The following is a 21,775-nucleotide window of genomic DNA, read 5'->3' on the forward strand; positions in this document are numbered from 1 at the left end:
ATATGAAGAATTTTTAGTGAGTATCACTACAGTGCTGAGCTGACTATGAAGTCACTCAGTGAAAGGCTTCATGAACAAAGTCTTAGAGAGAGAAGAGTATGTAAGAAATCTCACTTCTTATGAATTCTTTACCTCTATTTCTATCTCTTGTGTAATTAATAGGGCTAGCAGCTCTTGGCTACACACAACTATATAGACTGGAGTTTGTGAATACTATTTATAACTCAGCTTGAATGCTATTATACATTTAATCTCTACATTTATCTTTCTATCACAAACACTTCTAGTAGTTAACAGTACATATCATGCCAAGCTGCAAACACCTGAATAATCGCCTGTGAGCACTTATTCTTACAATTTGATACAGTTAATGAGATATTGTTCAACTCAGCTGTTAAAAAGTAACTCAGCTATTAAAAAGAAGTGTTATATAATTGATTCAGAAGTTGTTGAAAGATCTCAGAAGTTATCAGAAGTTGTCACAAGTTAATATACTGTGTAAGATTGCTAAGAGATCAGAAGTTGTCAGAAGTTATCAGAAGTCACTGAAAAATACACTCAGTGCTTTAACTATAGTCTCTGATAACTGAATAGATGTTTTAATAGCAAGATCAAGATGTTGAATAACTAGATATAATTATAATTGAAAAATTAGCAAATTGTTCCTGTGTTTAAAATTATAGTAGCAGTTTTCAATACAACACTTCATACTCAGAATATATATATTTTCAGATAAAAATTACATTAATCAACAGAAAATTGAAAAATTAATTTCTCAAGATAATAGAGAAATAATCTATAAGTGATGTTACACAGTGATTCTATCTTAAATATTATAATTGAAGCAAATCATTCCTGTGTTACTAATAAACAGAAACTGTTTTTTCTCAGACACTCTGCAAAGAGTTTGCTGGGGATGTCCCATTTAGGTTTAGTGTAAGCCCTGTGACAGTTGATTGACTCAGATGTTAGCAGGACTTGGCAGAAAGTAGCAGTAGTTCGGATTGAGTTAGCTCGGAGTGGAGTGGCTGAGTTTACTGAGATAAGACACGACGACGACAAACGATAGCAAACTTGGGTGGAGGAACTGACCTGCAGTTTGGATCATCGATACATCTCTACGCGAACCGGGGAAGCTCCCGAATTGCCTGCTGTAGCAGTTCGACCTTATTCGATCCCTTAGACAAGTTTTTTTTAAGTCCGCCATTAGACGCCACTCCCGTGTCGATGCTAGATTGCAGCACCATCCTGCAAGAATCAGAATGTTTTCAAGGGCGCATTTGTCGTGCTCCATTTCTTCCGATTGCTATTGCTTGATACACCTGGGGAACAAGTCCTCATTTCCATCAAAGATTGACTCGGCAATGGGCTCCAGGAATTCCCCTTCCTGTCCTCCGAGTATCGTGTACAGAGCAGGCGCCTCAGCAGCACATTGTTCGCGAATATCCTACAAAGCCCAGTTCCACTCCCAATTTTGGCCCTTGAGAATTTCCTGAGCTTGTTCGTTATATCCGAGGTGTGCGCGTGGGTGTCTACCCTCGCTAAAATACACCCCCACCAGGATTTCTCACAGCTGTGGATGATCTCTGGAAATGGCGAGCAGGAAGTTAACAGCCTCAACTTCCTGCTCCTTCGTCTGCCATACCGGAGGCGGGATCGGGGCTCTCGGAGCTAACCAAATTGTGTAGGGCTCAGGTTTGGTTTCGAGAGGTGGCTCTAAAGGTTGCTGGATGCGTGGATACGGACTCGGAACCCCTGACCATTCCCAGTCCACTTTCTCCTCCTCTAGTATTTCTACTGGTTCGCAGCCTATCATCTCAATGTCTTCGGATATGCAGAATGAGTCCAGGCCCTGCAAAGGATTTAGACTCCCGCATCCTTGCTCAATGGCCGCCATCAAGGTAAGCCCTGTGTCATCCTCTGCAGGTGTTTGAGCGATGAACCAGTCACCTTTAGGAAGGGAATCATCGCCCAGGGCAGCAGAGTCAGGTGCAGTGTTTCGGTTACCTTTTGAAGACCTCCGATCGACGAACTCTTCATCATCGGGGTGGGAATCTTTTTCGACGGATGTCGTAGAATCGGATAGCTCGGCCTTGCCCGACATATAATAAGATTTTACCTATGTATCTGGACATCTGACTTCTTGTGCCCATCGGGAAATCCATGGGAAAGTCGTTGGGCCTTGGATTTGTTGTGGATCTTTAGGGTCATCGGCCCGTCCCCCCGTCGACGAAACATCCGGCTCCTCACCGGCTGGACAGACGTATGATTAGAATTAATCACTTTGAAGAGTCTCTAGCATGTTTCTTGCATGATTTTGTCACCAACAGCCCACTTACTCTTCTCGTCTTCTTCTTGCCAGCCAGCAGGCCCGTTCCATTGCCATTTACCCCAGCTAGTCGGTTTTAGCAAAGGGTATATGGCGAGCATTTCTGCTTGTATAAAGTGGCAGCGTCCATATTTGGCCTGCGTGGTTGGAATGATGTTTATGGGTCGATGTTTGTATGGCTAGGGCGAACAAGTGTGTACGACCGTGGAAGTTGTAAGAAGAATAATGATAACTGGAGAACAAGAGGTTGTTATAATGAAAGAGGTGAAGGACTACGAGAAGGAGGGAGATGATGGTATGAAGAGGGGCAGGAGAAGGAGAGGGAGAAGGAAAGGGTTAGAAGTAGAATATGCGGTCATAAACTCTAGTAGACGACGTACTTATCAAACATGCACTGCTTCTACCGTACACTCCTGTATATGAAGATTCGAAAGTGAATTTTCACAAATGCTCAGCATGTAAATGTACCAGTCAAGGTAGCCGGGTAGGATACACGTAAGTCCATTTTATTCGATCCTATGTCTCGAAACAAGAAGAATAGCATCGGCACATATGCTCATGTTCTCTACTCCCCACCCCTAGAGCAAACAAGCCGACAGGGGTTTTCAGAAACAAATAAATTAAGAAAAAAAAAGCAGGCGGTGGAAAGATCCGGCTTTGCCTCACTTTTCATACACTTTCCTTTACATTAGTAAAATCTTTCAGAAAGATATTTCATCATTCTGTATGTTTGAAGACATTATAAGGTCCACCATCTTCTTCCTTCCACAAATATTTCTCCTGAATTCAATTTCCGGTCTTTGAATCCACCCCAGGATGGGCAACATAAGTTAACATAGTTTATTTCCGCATCGTTCAACCATTTGAATCTTCACTCCTCCGCTCCGAATTCAATGCAACAAACCACCCCTGATTGTTTGCATCCCTCGTAATGATTGATAATACCATGTCCATCACAAGTTGCCAGCTTTTTGAGTTCTGTAGAGTAAACTGCGCTTAACATGGAGGGGAAATGAGGCGCGGAATTTACAAGGGGAAGTGGAAAAAGACGGGAAATGATATCAAGAGTAAATGGAGTCAGTCACCTGCCGAACACGTCTAAAATTTGAAAGTTATAGAACATACAAGTGACAAAGAAGAGAACACAGACCAAGCGAGTCATCCATTAAATATCTACTAAACAGTAGCAAGAATCCCGGTGACAGCCAAGAGAAGACTGGTCCATACCGGCGCAAAAAGGGAGAAAAATATTAATACGATATATCTAAACATCTCTTTCATCTTCATGTACGCGGGGACTGCCCCAAACAGCTCTGGTCAAACTCAAATCCAATCCCTAACCTCCCCCTCAGCCCACCTCCACAACCCATTCCCGACGGTTTCATCCTCGGCAAACCAATTCCTCGCCCAAACTCCAACAGGGTTGAAATACGCCCCATTCGTCAACATCTTCTTCTCTACCCCGGCAGCCCACAAATGATTAAGCGCCCCTTCCTCCTCACCTGTCAACAGGGGCCCCGCCGCAGCAGTTGCATACCTCACAAGCGGATTAGAGAACTTCGTCGGTGAGTATAGGTTGGTCAAGATTAGACCTGGATGGAGAGATACAGAGGTTATTTGCGGGTAGAGGCGGGCTAGTTGCGCTGCGAGCGCGACGTTGGCGGCTTTAGAGCAGCCGTAGCGCGTCCAGGTGTTCTCCGTTAGAAGCTTCGCTGTGGATGTCATGGTCTCCAGTGGATTGTAGGCTGGAGCTAGTTGCCAGGCCAGGGATGAGACTGAGATTACCCGCACGTCTGCTGTTGCTGGCTGGCGGGGGACATTCGAGGCTTTTGCAGTTTCGAGGAGGATAGGTAATAGGAGTTTTGTAAGGAGGAAGTGGCCGAGGAAGTTTGTGCCGAATTGGATCTCGTAACCGTCCTCGGTAGTGTCTGGCGGTAAGGCCATTACGCCAGCGTTGAGGATTAGGATATCGAGCCGGCTGTTTTCGGACTTGAAGGTGGATGCGGCAGTTTGGATGGACTGGAATGATGCGAGGTCGAGGGGTAGGAAACGGATGTCAGTAGCTGAAGTTTGTTCGGTGCTCAGGGAAGATTTGATATCTGTTATGGCTGCAAGCGCTTTATCTTCGCTGCGCGCGGCCAGGTAGATGCGGGATGGGCCGTGTTTGGCGAGTTGGAGGATAGTTTGTTTGCCGAGTCCAGTATTTCCTGGTGATATAGTTAGACACACACGCTAGGTGATCAGCGCACTTCGCACCGTCTACAGGAGACCATGGGCCCTCTATTATGTGATGAAAGGGGTAAAGAGAGCAAGTTGTCCGGAACATACCTCCTGTGAGAAGTATAACCTTGCCTCTTAGATCCCCCATATCTCTCTCCGGCGCAAACACTCTTCTACCCAATAGTTTTGAGCCGATATGGCTCACCGTCGATGCGAGATACATCAGATTCTCTACTGGGTAGTGCAACATGCCAGTTATAAACCGGGCTGTGGATATCACCTCCTGCCAAGCGCTGGGAGTTTTTCTACCATGAGTCGATGGGGTAGCTGAAGCTGAAGCTGAAGCTGAGAGATTCATGGTGGTTTTTCGACACTCGGCTACTTCACTGTTATCGATGCTACTATTAGTTTCGTTGCTTCTGCTCCCAGATTCTGGGGGAGAAGATGCGAAAGTATCATTTCCCTGAAGCATTTTGGGTTGTTCAAAAGTAAAATTCTTGGGAATCAAACTTTCGATCTTGCTGCTGGGGACGCTGGCCCATAAACCTCAGGGGATTGAAAGAATATCCTTGATCCGCTTGATGGTTCTGTACTTCAAGATTTTAAGCTTGAGTTGGCGCTTTAGTCTCTGGATCTTTGCCTTCGAGTATAATCTGGCTTTATATGCGCCAAGGGCAGCAGATATCTTCTTGTTTCCTCCTTTCTTTTTCCTCCGCAAAATCGAGAGATGGAAAGAAGAACTGCCCATGTATATAGATGTGAAGTTAATGTACGAAAACGAAACCCGGGAGACCGATGCAAGTAAGGAATAAAAAGTAAACCAATGGACAAGCAAAAGGAATATTTATGACTTCCTGAAATGTTAGGAATGTGCTAACTTGAGATTAGCAAGCGCGGTAGGTGTCTGGACCGCAACGAATGGCAAAGATAATCGGTGTATATAAGTCGTCGATATCAATACTTTCCCCTGCGCTTGGAATCCCTGTGATGAGGTTGTTGCTGATTGTCGTCAGTGATTTGAAGATGCGCCAGTTGAGCACGGACCATGCAGCTCCGGCTACGGAAGTGTCATCTGTACTATTTTTGTAACTAGAAAAATTCCGAGTTCATCTTAGCTCAGATAGATGTTATATACGGAGTATAGCCTCTTGACTACATACATTTATAAATTGAAGAAGAATAATATATTATCTAGGAATAAAAAAACAGAGAGAGAGAAATAAAAGTATCATAGCTGATGTCAAACACCAGATATCCAGCCTATGCTTAACGTTCATTCTAGAGAAAAGGTGCCAATGCTGTCCCAAGATACATACAGAGACTCGAAAATCCAAGAAGTCGAAGAAAAGGAGATATTAGAACTCAAAACTCTCTACATGTAAATATATCCCTTGGGCCCCCGTACCCTTATGGACTGCCCGCTCGTCACTTAGCGACACGATACTGCCACGTACATCACTATTAAGCCCACGTGGGCCACATACCACGACGCCGCTCTCGCCTTCAGCCACCTCGAGGACTTTGCGGATTATGCCACGCGAGTCGGGCCGGCCCGAGAGAATTCGGACACGAGGGTCGAGTACTGACTTTGGGAGTGGGTGGGAAGTGAGCTCTTGTGTGGTGGCGGTGGTGGTTGTTGTTGGGGAGGGCTTTTGTGGTGGAGTTGGGTTTGAGGTGAGGGTTGATTTTTCTTGGGTTATCGTCTGTTCTCGTTCTGATAGAGGAGTTTGTGGTGAAAAAGATGGGCCTGAGCAGTTGCAGGGTGGGAAGGAAGAATTTTCGTCGGTGACTTCGCGCGTGCAACAGCATCCGCCATCTGGTTGGCACTCGTTACGTCCCGTTTGTGGGCCGGATTCATCGGTTGTTGAGGCGGAGGTGATGGAGATAGTTTCAATGTTTTTCTCCAGGATTTCTTCTCTGGCTAGTTCACTTTTTAGCAAAGCAGGGTTGGTAATTTGCAGCTTCACTGATTGTGGTGATGGCAACTGCGGTTCGGATTTTGATGTTGAAGCCATCTCCTCGTCGCATGTAACATAGATGCTGATCTCGAGCTCCCCCTTAAAGGTAGGATTACGCTGCTGGCATGCATCTATATCTTGTAGGGCGGCATCTAAATGCTCAGAGAACCAGCTGAGTAGTGATCGGGATCTAATTACCCAGATAAAGCGGATCCGTTTGGTAACTGACCGGTTGGGAGATGAGAGGAAAGACCCACGCTGGGGGGCTTTGACTAGACATTCGCTCTTCCAGCCCTCCACAAGATCACGCATTAGGGGCATGGTGAATGTGGCGCCCATACCCCCAGCAAGTAGCACCAGGCTATCGAACTGCCGTAGCGGCCTTATCCTTCCGTACGGGCCTTCTACTCCGACAAGCTTAACATTCCCGGAACTAGTGCAGCGCCCGCCCAGAAGGTCATGATTTTTTGACGCATATGAGAAAAATTTCTTCGTTCCCCCCTTTTGTGCGCGCACTAGGAATTCTAGTTTCTTGTCCCCCGGAATCGAAGCTATGGTAAGAGGATGGCTTTGAAGTGGGACCAGGCCATGACATGATAGTAAAACATGTTGTCCAGGCTTCCAGGATATCACTGGGTTCGGCACTGTAATTCGTGTAACATTTCCGGGGAGAGGGGTGAAGGTGGCCTCGTGAGCCCAAAGGCGTTGTGCGGTTGTTGCGTTCCGACGCGGATGAAAAATTGAGAGGTTGGAGCATAATACCAAGGCATATCTAGCGAGTCGATCAAAGACGAGTAATCCAATCGGTATCCACACCCACTCTCTCACCTCATCCTGAGCATGATACCACACAGCTACGAGGAAGCCAACAAATGTAAGAACATGCACCAACACAAAGATCTCGTAGCTGAGTTTCCGCACGGGCGCCACCGAGACCAAAACAATGAAGGTCAAGATACACCAGGCAGCGAATCCTCGCTGTGTTATGGGGTCTGTAGTCAACTTTACTGTAATGTAATCATATCTGGCCCAGGAGCGGAACCAGAACCCCATATGGATGGTTGCGGTGAGCCACATTGTCCTTGCAACCCACCGATGAAACCAATTTAGTCTCTCATAGCTCGACCCGATGAGGAGGCCAATGATATTAGTTTTGTTAGAGAGGAGTATCACTAGAGGTAGCTGTGCGAAAGCGACAAATCCAGTGCGATAGCCCACACTCTCCCAGCTCCATTCGTCCAACATGTTCATTTTGTATGAGCAGAGGACCATAACCACGATTAGATTGGCAAGCATAAGCATCGTCGGCCCGAGAGGGGGTAGATGAAATTCGGCACGGCCTATAATGATCGGGGCAAGGGGGTAATTGGAAACCTCTCTCATCATGGCCGTAATGGTAGCATATATGCTAAAGAAAAGAGATTTCGGTTTCGACGGGGTCGGGCTCGAATCAACAAGTCTGCCAACTCGTTTCCGTTAGCAGTGAGATATCCATCATTGAGCGATGAGCGCAAGATGCATAACTCACCTCTGGGCTGCTACAATCTTGTTCAGGACATTGCCCACGGTGGCTACCCCGATGGCGCTCCCCACCACTGCCCAGTACATCTGTTGCATATAGAAGTAGCTGGGAGCATCTCCTGTAGAGGCACCTCCCCCTCCCCCTCCATGCCCGGCATGGCTCATTGTGCTGGTTGTTTACCCCAAAATGGGGGTATGGTATGTTCGACAGATAAAAAGTGTCCGATATACGAATATGAAAATATAAGGGATCAATGATATCTTTTGATGTCTCTAATTGCTGGGAGAAAGAAAGGCGTCCAATGTTGCTTTCTTTATGTTCCTCCCATTGCTGACAACAGACTAGAGCAGAGAAACATCTACCGTCGCATAAAAACAAGCAACACAGGAACGACAGGAACGAGAAGTTATGAGAACCGATTGTTCCGCTCAGCGCTTGAGAGCGGGGCAGGGTCCTTGGATAGGAAGCACAATGTGGAAGCACAGATGTCACAGATAATAATACACAGACAGCCGTTCTCCGCGAGGGCTGGAATCGCTCACGGTGGTAATTTTTTATTATCAGCAACTCAAAGCCCAGAGGCAAAATGAGCATAATATTACGCCATTATCAGCAGGAATTTGCCGGCAATATTCCAGCAAACATCTCAGACCTTCTCGGCGGGCTTTCTTTTTTTTTTCTTAGCCGCTGCTGTTGGAGTCAGCATACATTGAAAATGTGCTCAAGCGCGCCCCCGCCGCGTGGGCTAAACCGTATCCAGCGCAAATCTGGCCTATCCCCGTGGCCCCGCGACCAGGATGCGAGAAGCGAAGATAGAACGGCCTGTGCAGATATCGGATCTGGCGGGCGATTTCCTGAGAACCCTCGTGCCGGGTGGTTTGACTCAAGGGGTCATCATCATGCTTGGGTGCCACAGGGGAGCCCCACGCTGAGTCTGATACAAACGATGTCTGGACTCAAAAGAAGGTGATGGACGGGGGGGGGTTTGGTGAGACATAGGAAACTTGAACCCTTCCGGCGGCGCCAGATCATCTCGTACATCCGTATCTGCGACCAGCGGGGATCCAGTGTACCATTATAGCTCCCGGTAATCGTTGGGATCTAGCTCAAAAGTGCTCCTAAAAAGCACTCCGCCTTCTTCTCGTACTCTTTTTGCTCACCACCCCTCCAGGGCATATACGAAGACACCACGCCTCAATCGTTTCCTGCAGGTATATACATACACCAGGTCTCGCCCGCTTCGGCTTCCCTCTTCTCTCTTCCACTGCATAGTTGTCTTCGTGACCTGTTGCACTTAGTCCGTCCGACCTGTCGGGGTCAACTCTGCCCTTTACTGATTTCAAGGCCTGCCGATATAACAGATCTTCAAGCCTGGCGTTTGAAGTGCCGTATCCACCGCGCCCTTGGGCTAATTTTCCCGTCTGCTTTTAAAGAGGCATCCAAGGGCCAGCTTGGGACAGAGTTACTGCTTGTATCTGCCTCTCTGCTATACGCTCATTTTTATTTTATTTATTTTATTATTATCTTTCGAACCCATTCTTGAAAGATATATCATACTCTAGCGAACTGGTGATAGGAAGACAGAACATACGTGTGCGACGAACTCGCTGTTTTCATATATACTTCGTGTCCTTGGATACTTTCTCAAGGAAAGCAGAAGGATTTAATACCTCTTTCAATCGGCCCTGGTGAACACAATATACAACTAAACTCGCCTACGGATCGACATACACAGTGGAACTCCTCACAAACAAATCAACCAAAAGAAAAATCACGAAACAAATTACAGCAAAATGTCTCCCTCCCCTCAACATGGTGGCCACGGCGTATCCTCCCATCCCTCTGGCGGGGAACTGCATATGATAATGGCCTTCCAAAACGTCCAAGCAACTCCCCTCTTCGCGATCGCCTGGACCCCGAACTCCGCCGGTGCCTACGCCGGGACCTGTATATTCCTTCTTCTCTTCGCCGCCATATTCCGGGTCCTGATCGCTGTCAAAATCCAACTAGATCACCGATGGACCGCCGCGGCCTATTCGCGCCGATATGTTGTTGTTGCGGGCCATACGCCGGAAGCAGAGCGGATGCAGGATGACCCCAACGCGTCCACGGCCACGCTGATTACGGCGCATGGCGTCGAGGAGAAAGTTAAGGTTATCAAACGGCCGCTGAATCGTACACCACCTTTCCGGTTTAGTGTTGATTTACCGCGGGCTCTATTGGTGATGGTTCTTGCTGGTGTGGGATATTTGCTGTAAGTGTTTCGCCCTGTTCTTTCGTTGTTGGATGGATATTGGAAGAAAACAGTGAAATAGATATATAAAAGATGTGAAACTAATATGGTATTTTTATATAGCATGTTGGCTGTAATGACTATGAATGTTGGCTACTTTATGTCGGTTCTGGCTGGTGTCTTCGCTGGTGACCTTGCTGTTGGCCGATTCGGGAGTTCTGCTGAAGCCCATTAAAAATATGTTTCATTTTTCTTTGCTTTGCTTTCAGTATTACGAATGTTCTATGGCACGATACATCTTATTTTATTTGAGCAGTGCCTTGGGGAGGGTCCGCTCTTCGTTCTGTACATATTCCCCATTCTTGTTTATTGTCTTTTCTCTTCTAATGGATGTAGCATTATGGAATAGAATTCCGCTTCCATTCGCACCTACAGTCCATTTACATTTCCCCGTATCACTTCTGCAGGCCGCCCTCCTTTGTACGAGGGCGGGATAAAAATGACTTGACAACTTGACACACAAATATACAACGTGTCACGTATCATGAGCCAACTATTGGCTATTCCCCTTCCGACTGTTGCCTTATACCCCGTTTCGATTACCATTTTCCGTTATACCTCTCACAACGTATCCAATGACCTTCGGCGAGTTTCCAACCTTGGTAACCCTACGGATTGCTGCTCAAGGACATGACCGTTCACATCATAGCAACATCCCTTCATGCGTCAACCGAGCGCGGATGCATGGGCATTGCAGATCTAGCTGGGTAATTGATATGTAAAATGTGCATTACCTTCTGAGTATATAGCATATATTCCCAGCCGAGTGGAGTTTGATGGCTTACCTATCTTCACTTTACAGAGGTGTACATATATCAGCATGTTAGTATTAGGCTTAAGCCGCACCAGAACCCGGCGGGAGAGGGATTAAGGCAATGATATCCATTTGATAATCTGGATGAGAAATGTGGTACATGTTAAAAGTTGGTTTCCGGCGACGCAAACGAGATGAATAGATTATCTATGGTAATTTACACTGCTTTTCAAAAAGCCAATCGCGGGATTGGAGATGGCTATTCCAAGGTTTGACTTGACATAACCAAGATAGTTCAAGACAATATCTGCTACTTACTGAGAGAACCTTGCTAGCTAGATTATAATACACACAACATGAATTATATCTTAGTTACCCGCCTTTTTTGGTTCTTTTTTTTTTTTTTTTTTTCCCATCTATATATATATTATTTATTTTATTTATTCTTCCTTTTATTAACTTTCCTCAATTCTTCATCCCCCCTGCTCTTTTGCTTGGCGTCGTGCTAAATCCCCCGCCACGAGGCAATCAATCAACAAAACAAAACGCTAAGTAGGTGGGCTTCTTGTGTGGGTTTGTGACTCCACGCTTTGAGCACAATTGAGCAGATTCTTCTTGTTCTTTTCTTTTTCTTTTTCTTATCGTCTTGTGTGTGTATTTGTGTGTTTTTGTTGATCGTGGGCGTTGTGTCTGTTTGCGATAGTGTAGAGAAGTTACCGAGCATTCTTTTATCAATTCGATCTGACATGTGGAAACTTGCTGTTCTTCTTTTTTATGTACTCTAGGGCCGGATATATGGCGTAAAGATAAGTGTATCTAAAATATTCTGATGATTCAAGAGTTGTTTCTCTCCACTTGGAGCGTCGTAGGAGCATTATTATTGCATAACTAGATAACCAACGAATATGACCGCTGAAAGAGGGTGGTATGGTATACGTATTACAGGCACATCATTATTTCAGAACTCCGGCGGTGGAGCATGCGCACTCCACGCCCGAGCCATCTGGCGATCAGCCCGTGGTGGAGGAAGAATCACCTTGGCGGCATATCCCAGCCGCCTCTGCCGTGTGCTGCCGTAGGGCCATAAGCGTAGCTTGCTTTAAATATTTAATTGGCATGCCCCTCGCGTGTGTTTTCTATTATTTATTGTGACTCCGTATATGTTCATTTTCGAAGCAAATCCGCTTGTTGGTTGATACCCACAGGTTTCACGTTTTCACGAGCCACCGTGCTGACCGTCCTGTTTTTTAGCCTCTGTTCCTAGTATGTATAGGATCTTCAATGTGTTTGACTTGAGCTGCGCAGTTTCCCTGTCCCTAGCTGATTGGGGTTTACGTTTACTCCGTCAACGTTGTCCATCATTGCTCTCATAGATTATTAGTAAACTGACGCCGATTGCAAAGGCCCCAACCCGCATAGAGAAGCAACCACGCAGCGGCCGCAAACATGCAGCTCCCAACCAGCCTCCTCCATCTAACCTACCTCCTTACCCTCGCGTCCGCTCACTTCGAACTCATCAAACCAGAGTCTCGCGGCACCCAGTATGACAAACTCACAGAATACCCCTGCGGCGGCCTCCCCGTCTCCAGCAAACGCACGAGAGTCTCCCTCATGGACCCAGAGCTCAACGTCGCCCTGAAAATGGGCCATGACCACAGCGCCGTCCAGGTCCTGCTAGCCATTGGCCCGGATCCAGGCACGAATTTCAACGTCACCCTGGTCCCGACTTTCATGGAAATAGGCCTGGGTGACTTCTGTCTGCAGGACGTGAAGTTGACCGAGGAGAAACTCGGGACACAGTTGACGGAGGGTCTGGAAGCGACTCTGCAAGTTGTGACGAATGGGGATCCCAACGGCGGGTTGTATAACGTGAGTACCTCCGTTCTCAGATGGTAGATATATATCTGGGTATGCAAGGCTTAAGGATTAAAAGGCCATGAGCTGACAATTTCTCTCTCCTTACTTGTCAATCAATAGTGCGCAGACCTCGTATTCACCGCCTTCCCTTCCGATGACGACGACGATGCTTCCTGCAGGAACGGCACTGGTGTCACTGCCAAGCCTTTCCCAGAGTCAGTGGGCCGCATCAACGCTAATGAATCTACTCCAAATGGAGAGAGACAGGGTGGATCGGGAGGTAGAAATGGCGGCGACCAAGGTGGTGAGAACAATTCTGCAGCATCGTTGGAAGCTGCTGCGTGGGGAGTTTTGGGTGCGGCAGTTCTGGCCGCCGGTGCGCTCCTGTAGTTAATTTGGTTTGCATGGTTTTTTTTTTTTTTTTTTTTTTTTTTTTTTTTTTTTTTTTTTTGCTATGTTATTTATTTCTCCCATCGGTGCTCAGCTTCTTTTTTCTTTCTAGGATTATTTCTTCGGGTAGCGAAATGTTTCTTGCTTTTTTTATGATATTGGAAATGCCTCCTAGAATGAGTGCGCAGATTGAGCAGCGTATATATCCTGAATGAAATGCCATCGGTTGTCCCTCCAGCTATTTAAAAAAAAAAAAAAAAAAACCCATTAATGTTTCCGCGTAGGTTAATTCCCGTCCCAAAAGTATTTATTTATAGTTTTGAGTCAAACTTCCACCGCAACAAATAAAGGCGGTGAATCCGAGCAGAATAACTACCTCAGTGCGCCAAGACGTTCCTTTTGTCGAACCATATCGCATTGAGGTAAACTTGTGCTCGTATGATTATATCTTTTCTCCCTGTTGTCACAAGAGTTTACTTTACCGATCATGGCTGCACCGCTCGTTGTTCCCGCCCTGACAAGGCACACTGCCACCGTTATCATGGCCCATGGATTGGGTGATAGGTTCGTCTGCGATCCCTGTAAATGTCTCCAGGGGCTCTGTATTGATTAGAGGAGGATGGAAAAGAGCTGAAGGGAAAGGAAAGAGACTATTTGCTGACTTCTTATCTTCTTTATTTGTCAATGTACAGTGGTGCGGGCTGGTACGTTCCGTATCTCGCGCGACCTTCCCTTGCCTCGTCCTCTTTCTCCCCTATAACTACAATTCGCGCTGTGACGCGAAATGCAACAACAGACAATTTCGGCCATTCAACTGACGTACCGAATTTCATTGCTTTGGACATGTAAAGGATTATGCTAGCCCATAATTTCCGGCGTCGTGGCTTATTCAATGAAGTCGCGTTTATTTTCCCCAATGCGCCTGCTATTCCCATTACAATTGTACGAAAATATCCCCACCCACCAATAGAGAGGAACCAGAGAGAGAGCAAACCAATTGGATAGAATCTTTATGAATAGAAGTTCGCTGATGTGCAGGTGTGATGGTTGAATATTAGAACTTTGGCATGTCGATGCCCGGTTGGTATGATATCGTGAAGCTGGGAGCGAATGTTTGTTTTCCCGTCCAGCCGCCCTGCCTCAGGATCCTGCCGTTCGAGTGATAGTTGCTAAATAAAAAATGGCCGCCTGCAAAATCACAATACCAATAGGTACCCGTTGAAGAATTCTCTAAAGCCCAGGATGAGCGCGGAATCCTGAAATCACGCGACTATTTCAACAGCCTCATCAAAGCAGAAATGGACAAGGGCATAAGCCCTTCACGCATCGTGCTGGGAGGCTTCTCGCAGGGAGGTGCCATGTCACTTTTCACTGGCATCACACAGAAAGAGAAGCTGGGCGGCATCTTCGGTCTGTCCTGTTATTTACCACTCGGCGAGAAGATATCGACGTTCATGCCGGACGGGTTTCCGAATAAGCAGACTCCGGTCTTCATGGCGCATGGCGATGCTGATTCTACAGTGCTATTTGAATGGGGCCAGAGGTCAGCTGATAGTCTGAAGGCACTGGGAATGTCGGTGGACTTTAATAAATATGCGTATGTTTTCTTTACACTTTCTCCATTCCTCTTTCATTCTATTCAGACTTTTACATGCCCTGACGGGTGCGATAACGCTAATTCCAAATATAGTGGTATGGGCCATTCGGCGGACCCGGGGGAGATGGCGGACTTGGAGAAATTCCTGCACAGGGTGATTCCAGCAGAGGATGCAAAGACAGACGCACCTAAATCGTGACTATGGACACCCTCAGGTAGTAGTCAGCGGTGTCTTAGTACGTCGATATTGGCCTTGTTCATCTTGCTCGTCGTGTTGATCGCTTCAAAGCGATTCTCACGATCAGCAGCAAGCAAATGAAAGGCGGACGTAATCGTTAATTGGACATGGGGATAATAAAGCCGTTGTGGGGTCTATGTGCATACCTACCCGTAGAACCAACGAGCTTAGATATATATATTTGGATTTTTTTACTTTCTGATATTGTTGTTTTATATATCTCTTTTACATCATGAATCTGTTTAACTAACCATAGTCATTTCTAGCACCTATTTTACTGTTTATTCTTGTACACAATCTCAATTAATTACCTGGAATTGAATTGCTTGGTATGTTCGACCAGTAACTAAAACAGTGACGTAATTATGTTCACCGAGTTAGCCAAGCCGGCAAAGCTCACAACTCTGCATGTCATCATCTTCATCATCTTCATTACAACCCATTTCCACTCAACTGCCTACAATCCCAACAATATATAAAATAATTATACACCCTCTCTTAAATCTAACGACCAAGAAAAAATATCCTCAAAATGTTCCGCTTCGTACGCCAAATCACATCCCCATCCCCGTCTCCCATTTACACACTCCCAGTCCAACTGACCAAAAATAACACAGCACAAAACCCTCGACGTAATAACCCTCTTCCACAAACCCTCCCTCCCAGCCTCCACTCGTGTCCTCACCCTGCTCAAACAAGCCAACGCCGACGCCGCCGCCGCCGCAACCCTCGACCAAGCCTCCGACGCCCCCGCCAGCCGCCGCTCCGAGTTCGAGCTGAACGTGACAGAAGACCCGCCCACGCCCGACCAGCTCAAGAATATCTTGGACTACGTGGGTGCCGGAGTGGGCGGGGAGGTGGCGAAGACGAGGGGCGGCGCGGCGATGGCGAGGCCGGGTGACCTTGTGCGGGGGGCGAGGGATCGGTTGGATGCGCTGAGGAGGCTGAAGGAGGATGGAGGGCGGTTTGTGAGGCCTGTGGTGAGTTTGGTTTATGTTTTACTACTGTTGTTTTTGTGTTTTCTTTTCCATCACCGGTACGCAGTATATCTCGGATGGCCAGGCTGATTCATTCGTTCTCTTTTTGAACGACCAAATGAGAAGGTCGTCGATTGGAATAACGGTACAGCAGTGATTGGCGATAATGAATCCGAGATTCTAAAGCTGGTGCGCGAGATTCCCGCGGATACGTCGCCGCAATAAAATAGGGAGGCAAAAACGAGTTCGACGATTGGTATCATATCATGATGGATGATTATTCGAGATTTGTTTCAGGCGGTAGGCGGCCTGTTCGGAGAGGAGGTTGGGGGATAACTAGGCACGGGGACGGGGACGGAGGTGGCGAGGAGAGGCATTAAAGCATATAATTGCCCGGTTAGCATCCATACATTGTACTGTATATATATAATATTTTGGCTACGACGTGGGTTTTCCACAAAGGGGAAAGAAAAGGATCACGACACTTGGGCGCCGATGACCATTGAAACTTTTATCCGGAATCCAGGGGGCAAAGCGCTGGCTGCCATGCACGCGCCTTCTGGGTGCATAACTACGTTTGCCCACACACGGCATTGAGCGAACAAAAACGGAAACAGGCATCTTCTGTATCATACTATCAAGTCATTCCTATTTTTATTTTTATTTTTATTCTCTACTTTGGTTGATACTTTCTCTGGCCGTCATGAGAACATGTCCAGGACTGGAACAAAACTGTGTATTTCGCCCTCCTCCGTTATATAACTACCTAGGTACATATACTGGGCATACATATTCAAAGTACATACATGCAGTAGACATATCCAGCACAATCATCCTGAGGTCCCTACACCCCACGAGATACAGACATATAATTAGAATATTTGATCAGCAGTTCTATTGCCTATAATAAGAGTCTCATAATCTATAGAAGAATCAATGTTCTTGATCTTATAATCTAGTCCGCAAGGCTTTCTATATAGAATGTGGGACACATGACTGCAACAGTATCAGGTGTGTGAGATGTGTACACGGCGGCAGCAGTGTGTACTTCAGAGGGAGAGCTAAAGTTGAACATGTGCCCAGAAAAGTGATCAGTTTGTTGGCACCATGCTCACTCAACTGTTACCCGGTATATACTTCTCCCTACTGAATCGCGCTTCGACATACTGTACTCCCACGGCCTGCATGTCATACCATCTGACGGAAGGAAAATCCATCTCCTTCCAGTTATCATTCCGTCTCATTCCATCCCATCTTCGATTTAATATAAAGACCTGTAATCTCTTTCTAGCTACTCCACAAACAAGTAAGTCCCCGGAGGGTCAGGGGAGGTGGGGGGGGGGGGGGGGGGGGGGGTTTGTTTACTTGGGCGCCCCCTGTATTCTTGGGGGAAATATAAAAAGAGGGCTTGGGGGGTCTATGTTGGAGAAAAGACGGAGACGTAAGTTATCTAATGCAAACGGGAGAAAGAAAGCATACTTCTATTTTGCATCAAAAGAAAAGAACACGGAAGAAGAGAAAATAAAAAAAAGTAATAGAAAGCATTGATGGAAACTCGTGTAATTAACAAAAGCTAAAGTACGGAACGCCGGACAGGGAAGCACTAGAGATTTTTTTTTAAAAAAATTAAGAGGATAGAATAGGACCAGGGAACCATGATGTAAACATTAAAGACAAACCGAGTGCACGAAAGAAGAAATACAAATATCCTCTGTCAGAAAAGCTTAGGGGGACCAGTTGTCTGTAGGGTAAACCGTGCATGCCGAAACGAGGATAAGGGCGGGGGAAAGGAATATACAGCAGAGGAGCGCCCCATGATCGGATATAAAGTATGGAAGAAAATGGGGGCAAAAATAAGTTATGATAGTTTGAGTTGTTGTGGTAAGGAACATACAATGCGTGTTGACAATATCTAACTATAAAGATGGAAGCAAGGAAAAGCAATCGTACGCAAATGGATAGCAAAGAGATGACAGAGAGAGAGAGAGTCCTTAGGCGCATAACAGGCATTTATCGCGGAACAAGGAATAGGCCATAGAACGTCAAGGAGAGAGTGCTGGCGGGATATATAGGCAATTTTGTTATTGTCGAGCAGAGGACCAGCCACTAACTATTAGGCGTGGAATCTAAATTGATAATCCTCCCATTCGTGGGCTTCAACTCCTTTATAGTTCGCATGGACCGGATGATCGCCCCCCAAAATCAAAATAAAAATAAAAAATAAAAAAAGGCGCAAGATATTCAGTGGAAGAAGCCTGGAGAAGGAGAAACTCCTGGCTCATAACAATGGTGATAAAAAGAAAAGAGAGAGAACAAAAAAAGGAAAATCATTCACAGTGTCACCGGCTCTCGGTAGCGATATTTGGGGGGAAATATTAAAACAAAGTAAACTGGCAAGAAGCAAGACCGCGATCTCTTCCACTTCTGTGAGGAGTTATGAATTTTGAAAACCAGTCGACGAAAGAAAAACGAGCCAGCTCTGAAATTCAGGGAAAAGAACTGAATGGAGAAGGCTATGGTAGTATGCGTCAATGAGGAAATGGGAAGGAGGTGCAATGCAAGTACTCCACACCAGGAGTATTTTGAAAGTGCATGGTTAGTCAGATACATTTAGAAGATGGTCCCAAATCCTCCGTCGTCGGTGAGGATGGGTTTGCGAGGGGTGCTCCGACCATCGCTGTCAACGGCTGGTTTGCGGTGTCTAAGCGGAGAAAACGTTAATACCCATGGTATTCAGCCAATACGCCGCGAGAATTGGGAAAGATTATCAACGGAATCATACCTGAAAGTGAAGCCCACAAATAAACCCTTGCCCATTTGATCTTCCCTATCCGCCATCTGCTCAAGAGCTTTCTGCTTATCATGTACCTCCTTATACTTGGCCATGTCAGCCTCACTCCCGAAATCATCGAAGTAGCCTGCGTCAGTCTCTGAGTCCAACTCAGGCACAAACGGAGCTTTCTGCTCTCGCAATGTGCTGAAATCCACCTCTGCGAAGTAGTCGTGCTCATGGATCTCCTTGATATTCTTAAATCGTTGTTCTTTGGCAGCTACCAAGCGAACGATGAGATCCCAGGTGCGCCTTGACAAGAAGTAGTTGGGATCCTCATACTGCGGCTTGCGCAAGACCTTCTGCCACCGCTTGAGATTCTGCCAAGTTTCGTCGACAGTTGCTCCCGCAAATGGAGGGTATCCAGCTAGAGCCTCGAAGAGCATACAGCCCAAACTCCAATAGTCAACTGTGAAATCATACTCCTCTCCCTTGAGGACTTCCGGAGCCATGTAATCGGGCGATCCGACAATAGATTTCGCGTAGTTAACTTCGCGTTTTCGTAGTGAGCGATACCCCTCTCGCCTTTCTGCAGCGCTACGCTGCTCCATTGGTCTACCAAACGGCACACTTGTGTTTCCAACCTCCGCTAACTTGATGCGCATTGATTCAATTTTGCCGGGGTTGAGCATTCCAGCAGCTAATCCGAAATCTGTTAATTTCACATGTCCAGTTGAATCGATTAAAAAGTTCTCCGGCTTGAGGTCACGATGAATGTATCCTAGAACGTGAAGGGCATCGACACATGAGAACATTTCAGCGATATAAAAGCGGGCATGGCGATTATGAAGCACGCCGGTATTGTTAAGCAGCGTACGGAAATCACCGCCAGGAACGTACTCCATAGCTAGATAGATCTGATCATCGTCTTGGAAAGCGTAAAGGAGTTTCACTAGCCACTCACTCTTGGCAGCCGTGAGGATATCTCTTTCTGTCAAAATGTGTCTGATCTCGTCTAATTTAAACAAGAGCTTCTTACTCATCACCTTCAATGCGCACACTTCACGGGTATCTTTCTTCTGAGCAAGATACACCTGTCCATATCCGCCCTGCCCAACCTGTGTAAGAATTTGGAAATCATTATGCCGAAGTCTGGTCCGACGTTTGCGTAGATTAGCGCGTTCACGACCAAGATATTTTTGTAAAGCGGACTCGTATTCTTCAGTAGGGGTTTCTGGTGGTGGGGGATAAGCGGCTTTGAATTGAGCATGGCGGGTCTGGCGGTTATGCACGTAGCTCAGGATATCAAAGTAATGATCAAGGAAGTCTATCACGAATTCATAAGAGAATAATTAGCAACAACAGGCCTCTAACACAGCTGGCATTGACAAAAAATGGATTACACTGACAAAGTTGGGTCACATTTGCAAGCCGTTTCACATTGGGAAGCTGTAGCTTTTCTAGTTCCTCTGGAGTGAGACCACGAAGGTGTGATTGGCCCCTTCTGCTTGTTTCTCTGGTTTGATACGGTTCCTGACGCGACACCGCAGCCTGGTTTGTATTGACAGCCGAGTCTCTGCCAAACCGCAGTGCGCCAGGGGGCGTGTTCTCCTTATTTGATATCCGAGGCTGGTTCGCGCTGTCTTTGCTATGAATGACACTTTCGCTAAAAGATGGCAAATCCTCATCACCACCTAATGCTGCCCCTTTGCCTGGAGATAATGACGGCGCATTGAACGCTGACTTGGACGGGGAAGACGGTGTAAGTTTCAAGGCATGGTCGAATACGCTGGGAAGATCTCTTGCGCCGGGAGGAAGACGATTCTTGCTTGGGCTCCCCTGAGGGGTGCTGTAGGGGCTTGTGAAACCGCGTTGAATTGGTGTCTGCGGGCGATCGTAGAACTCGTTGCCGGAACGAGTGTGCAGGAGAGGGGGGATGCGTAAGTCCTGCTTTCCAGCAGGAGACGGAGGGATATTAACCGCCATCTCAGGGTTTTAGAGTGTGAATTGATTTGCGCGTGGGCAGTAAATGAGGTTGCTGGTATGTCGAGGTATCTAAATAAGTATGCGATTGAGTGTTATCGGGCCGCCTTGTTGATAGCGGCGTTGGGCTGTGATGTATTTAGTTACCCCGCCAAAAGCTGTCAACAAGCAGGCGCGCTGTGGTCAACCCTGAAGTGCAACACAACGGCGATGTACGCAGAGAGAGGAGAAGAGAATATATTGGTGGTATAGACAGTGGAAAAAGTCGCTTGGGCATATGGAATGGGAGATTGAAGCAACAAGCAACAGCTGGGCAGAAGAATTGTTCTGGGCTCGTTGGTATGGTATGTAAGGGTAGTAAGGGGAGCGGAGTTTAGCGCTGTGATGTTGATTGTCGGCGTTGTTAGCGGTGGCGGGCGATGCTTGCAATGCTCCCGGCGCGCCTAACGCAATCGGGGGCCGTTGCTGCAGCAACGAATCAAAAGGCAACAAACTGGATTTCGTGCAGCAGATTAAGCTTCCCGCGGCTGGCCAATTGGCTTCTGTTGCGAAGGGTTGCGATCTGCAATATGCCAAAAATAAAATAAATAAATAAATAAATAACTTAAATCATCACTCTATGCAAAAAAACTCTGTAATGTGACATCACGTGCACCTCATCAAAAATATGTAGTGGCGTCTCATCGTCCTAGCAATTGCTTCTATCTCACTTCTTACAGATTCTTTATCTCTATTTCTATCTCTTATATAATTAATAGAGTTAGCAGCTCTTGACTATATACAACTATATAGACTGAAGTTTGTGACTACTATTCATAACTTAGCTTAAATACTCTTTCTATTGTGAATACTTCTTCTAGTAGCTATTAGTATATATTACATCAAGC

General features: G+C 46.4%; 8 protein-coding genes across 8 annotated transcripts; 4 read left to right on the forward strand and 4 right to left on the reverse strand.

Moving 5' to 3' along the window:
* Nucleotides 1–1,338: 1,338 nt before the first annotated feature.
* BDCG_06816 (uncharacterized protein) lies at nt 1,339–2,829 on the reverse strand. Its single transcript, XM_045422566.1, has 3 exons — nt 2,710–2,829; nt 2,340–2,561; nt 1,339–2,253 (listed from the first exon to the last, which is right to left on the reverse strand). The coding sequence occupies exon 3, from the start codon at nt 2,102–2,104 to the stop codon at nt 1,568–1,570; it is 537 nt and encodes a 178-aa protein (XP_045278182.1). The 5' UTR covers nt 2,105–2,253; nt 2,340–2,561; nt 2,710–2,829; the 3' UTR covers nt 1,339–1,567.
* Nucleotides 2,830–2,970: 141 nt separating this feature from the next.
* Nucleotides 2,971–5,533, reverse strand: BDCG_06817 (short-chain dehydrogenase/reductase). The gene is made up of 2 exons (XM_045422567.1): nt 4,658–5,533; nt 2,971–4,536 (listed from the first exon to the last, which is right to left on the reverse strand). The coding sequence occupies exons 1-2, from the start codon at nt 5,019–5,021 to the stop codon at nt 3,653–3,655; spliced, it is 1,248 nt and encodes a 415-aa protein (XP_045278183.1). The 5' UTR covers nt 5,022–5,533; the 3' UTR covers nt 2,971–3,652.
* A 14-nt stretch (nt 5,534–5,547) lies between these two features.
* BDCG_06818 (metalloreductase) lies at nt 5,548–9,027 on the reverse strand. Its single transcript, XM_045422568.1, has 2 exons — nt 8,036–9,027; nt 5,548–7,966 (listed from the first exon to the last, which is right to left on the reverse strand). Exons 1-2 carry the CDS (start codon nt 8,191–8,193, stop codon nt 5,905–5,907), a joined length of 2,220 nt encoding a protein of 739 aa, XP_045278184.1. The 5' UTR covers nt 8,194–9,027; the 3' UTR covers nt 5,548–5,904.
* Nucleotides 8,610–10,690, forward strand: BDCG_06819 (copper transporter). Its single transcript, XM_045422569.1, has 2 exons — nt 8,610–10,283; nt 10,386–10,690. The coding sequence occupies exons 1-2, from the start codon at nt 9,823–9,825 to the stop codon at nt 10,495–10,497; spliced, it is 573 nt and encodes a 190-aa protein (XP_045278185.1). The 5' UTR covers nt 8,610–9,822; the 3' UTR covers nt 10,498–10,690.
* An 801-nt stretch (nt 10,691–11,491) lies between these two features.
* On the forward strand, nt 11,492–13,360 carry BDCG_06820 (expression library immunization antigen 1). Its single transcript, XM_045422570.1, has 3 exons — nt 11,492–12,339; nt 12,480–12,945; nt 13,054–13,360. The coding sequence occupies exons 2-3, from the start codon at nt 12,523–12,525 to the stop codon at nt 13,321–13,323; spliced, it is 693 nt and encodes a 230-aa protein (XP_045278186.1). The 5' UTR covers nt 11,492–12,339; nt 12,480–12,522; the 3' UTR covers nt 13,324–13,360.
* Nucleotides 13,361–13,658: 298 nt separating this feature from the next.
* BDCG_06821 (acyl-protein thioesterase 1) lies at nt 13,659–15,558 on the forward strand. Its single transcript, XM_045422571.1, has 6 exons — nt 13,659–13,887; nt 14,016–14,027; nt 14,175–14,265; nt 14,382–14,435; nt 14,535–14,920; nt 15,014–15,558. The coding sequence occupies exons 1-6, from the start codon at nt 13,811–13,813 to the stop codon at nt 15,117–15,119; spliced, it is 726 nt and encodes a 241-aa protein (XP_045278187.1). The 5' UTR covers nt 13,659–13,810; the 3' UTR covers nt 15,120–15,558.
* Nucleotides 15,559–15,575: 17 nt separating this feature from the next.
* Nucleotides 15,576–17,071, forward strand: BDCG_06822 (uncharacterized protein). The gene is made up of 3 exons (XM_045422572.1): nt 15,576–15,702; nt 15,776–16,138; nt 16,262–17,071. The coding sequence occupies exons 1-3, from the start codon at nt 15,691–15,693 to the stop codon at nt 16,358–16,360; spliced, it is 474 nt and encodes a 157-aa protein (XP_045278188.1). The 5' UTR covers nt 15,576–15,690; the 3' UTR covers nt 16,361–17,071.
* BDCG_06823 (AGC/NDR/NDR-UNCLASSIFIED protein kinase) lies at nt 16,781–21,455 on the reverse strand. Its single transcript, XM_045422573.1, has 3 exons — nt 20,315–21,455; nt 18,918–20,232; nt 16,781–18,836 (listed from the first exon to the last, which is right to left on the reverse strand). Exons 1-3 carry the CDS (start codon nt 20,889–20,891, stop codon nt 18,746–18,748), a joined length of 1,983 nt encoding a protein of 660 aa, XP_045278189.1. The 5' UTR covers nt 20,892–21,455; the 3' UTR covers nt 16,781–18,745.
* Between the last annotated feature and the right edge of the window lie 320 nt (nt 21,456–21,775).

Source organism: Blastomyces dermatitidis, assembly GCF_000003525.1.
Source record: "Blastomyces dermatitidis ER-3 genomic scaffold supercont1.7, whole genome shotgun sequence".
NCBI lineage: Eukaryota > Fungi > Ascomycota > Eurotiomycetes > Onygenales > Ajellomycetaceae > Blastomyces > Blastomyces dermatitidis.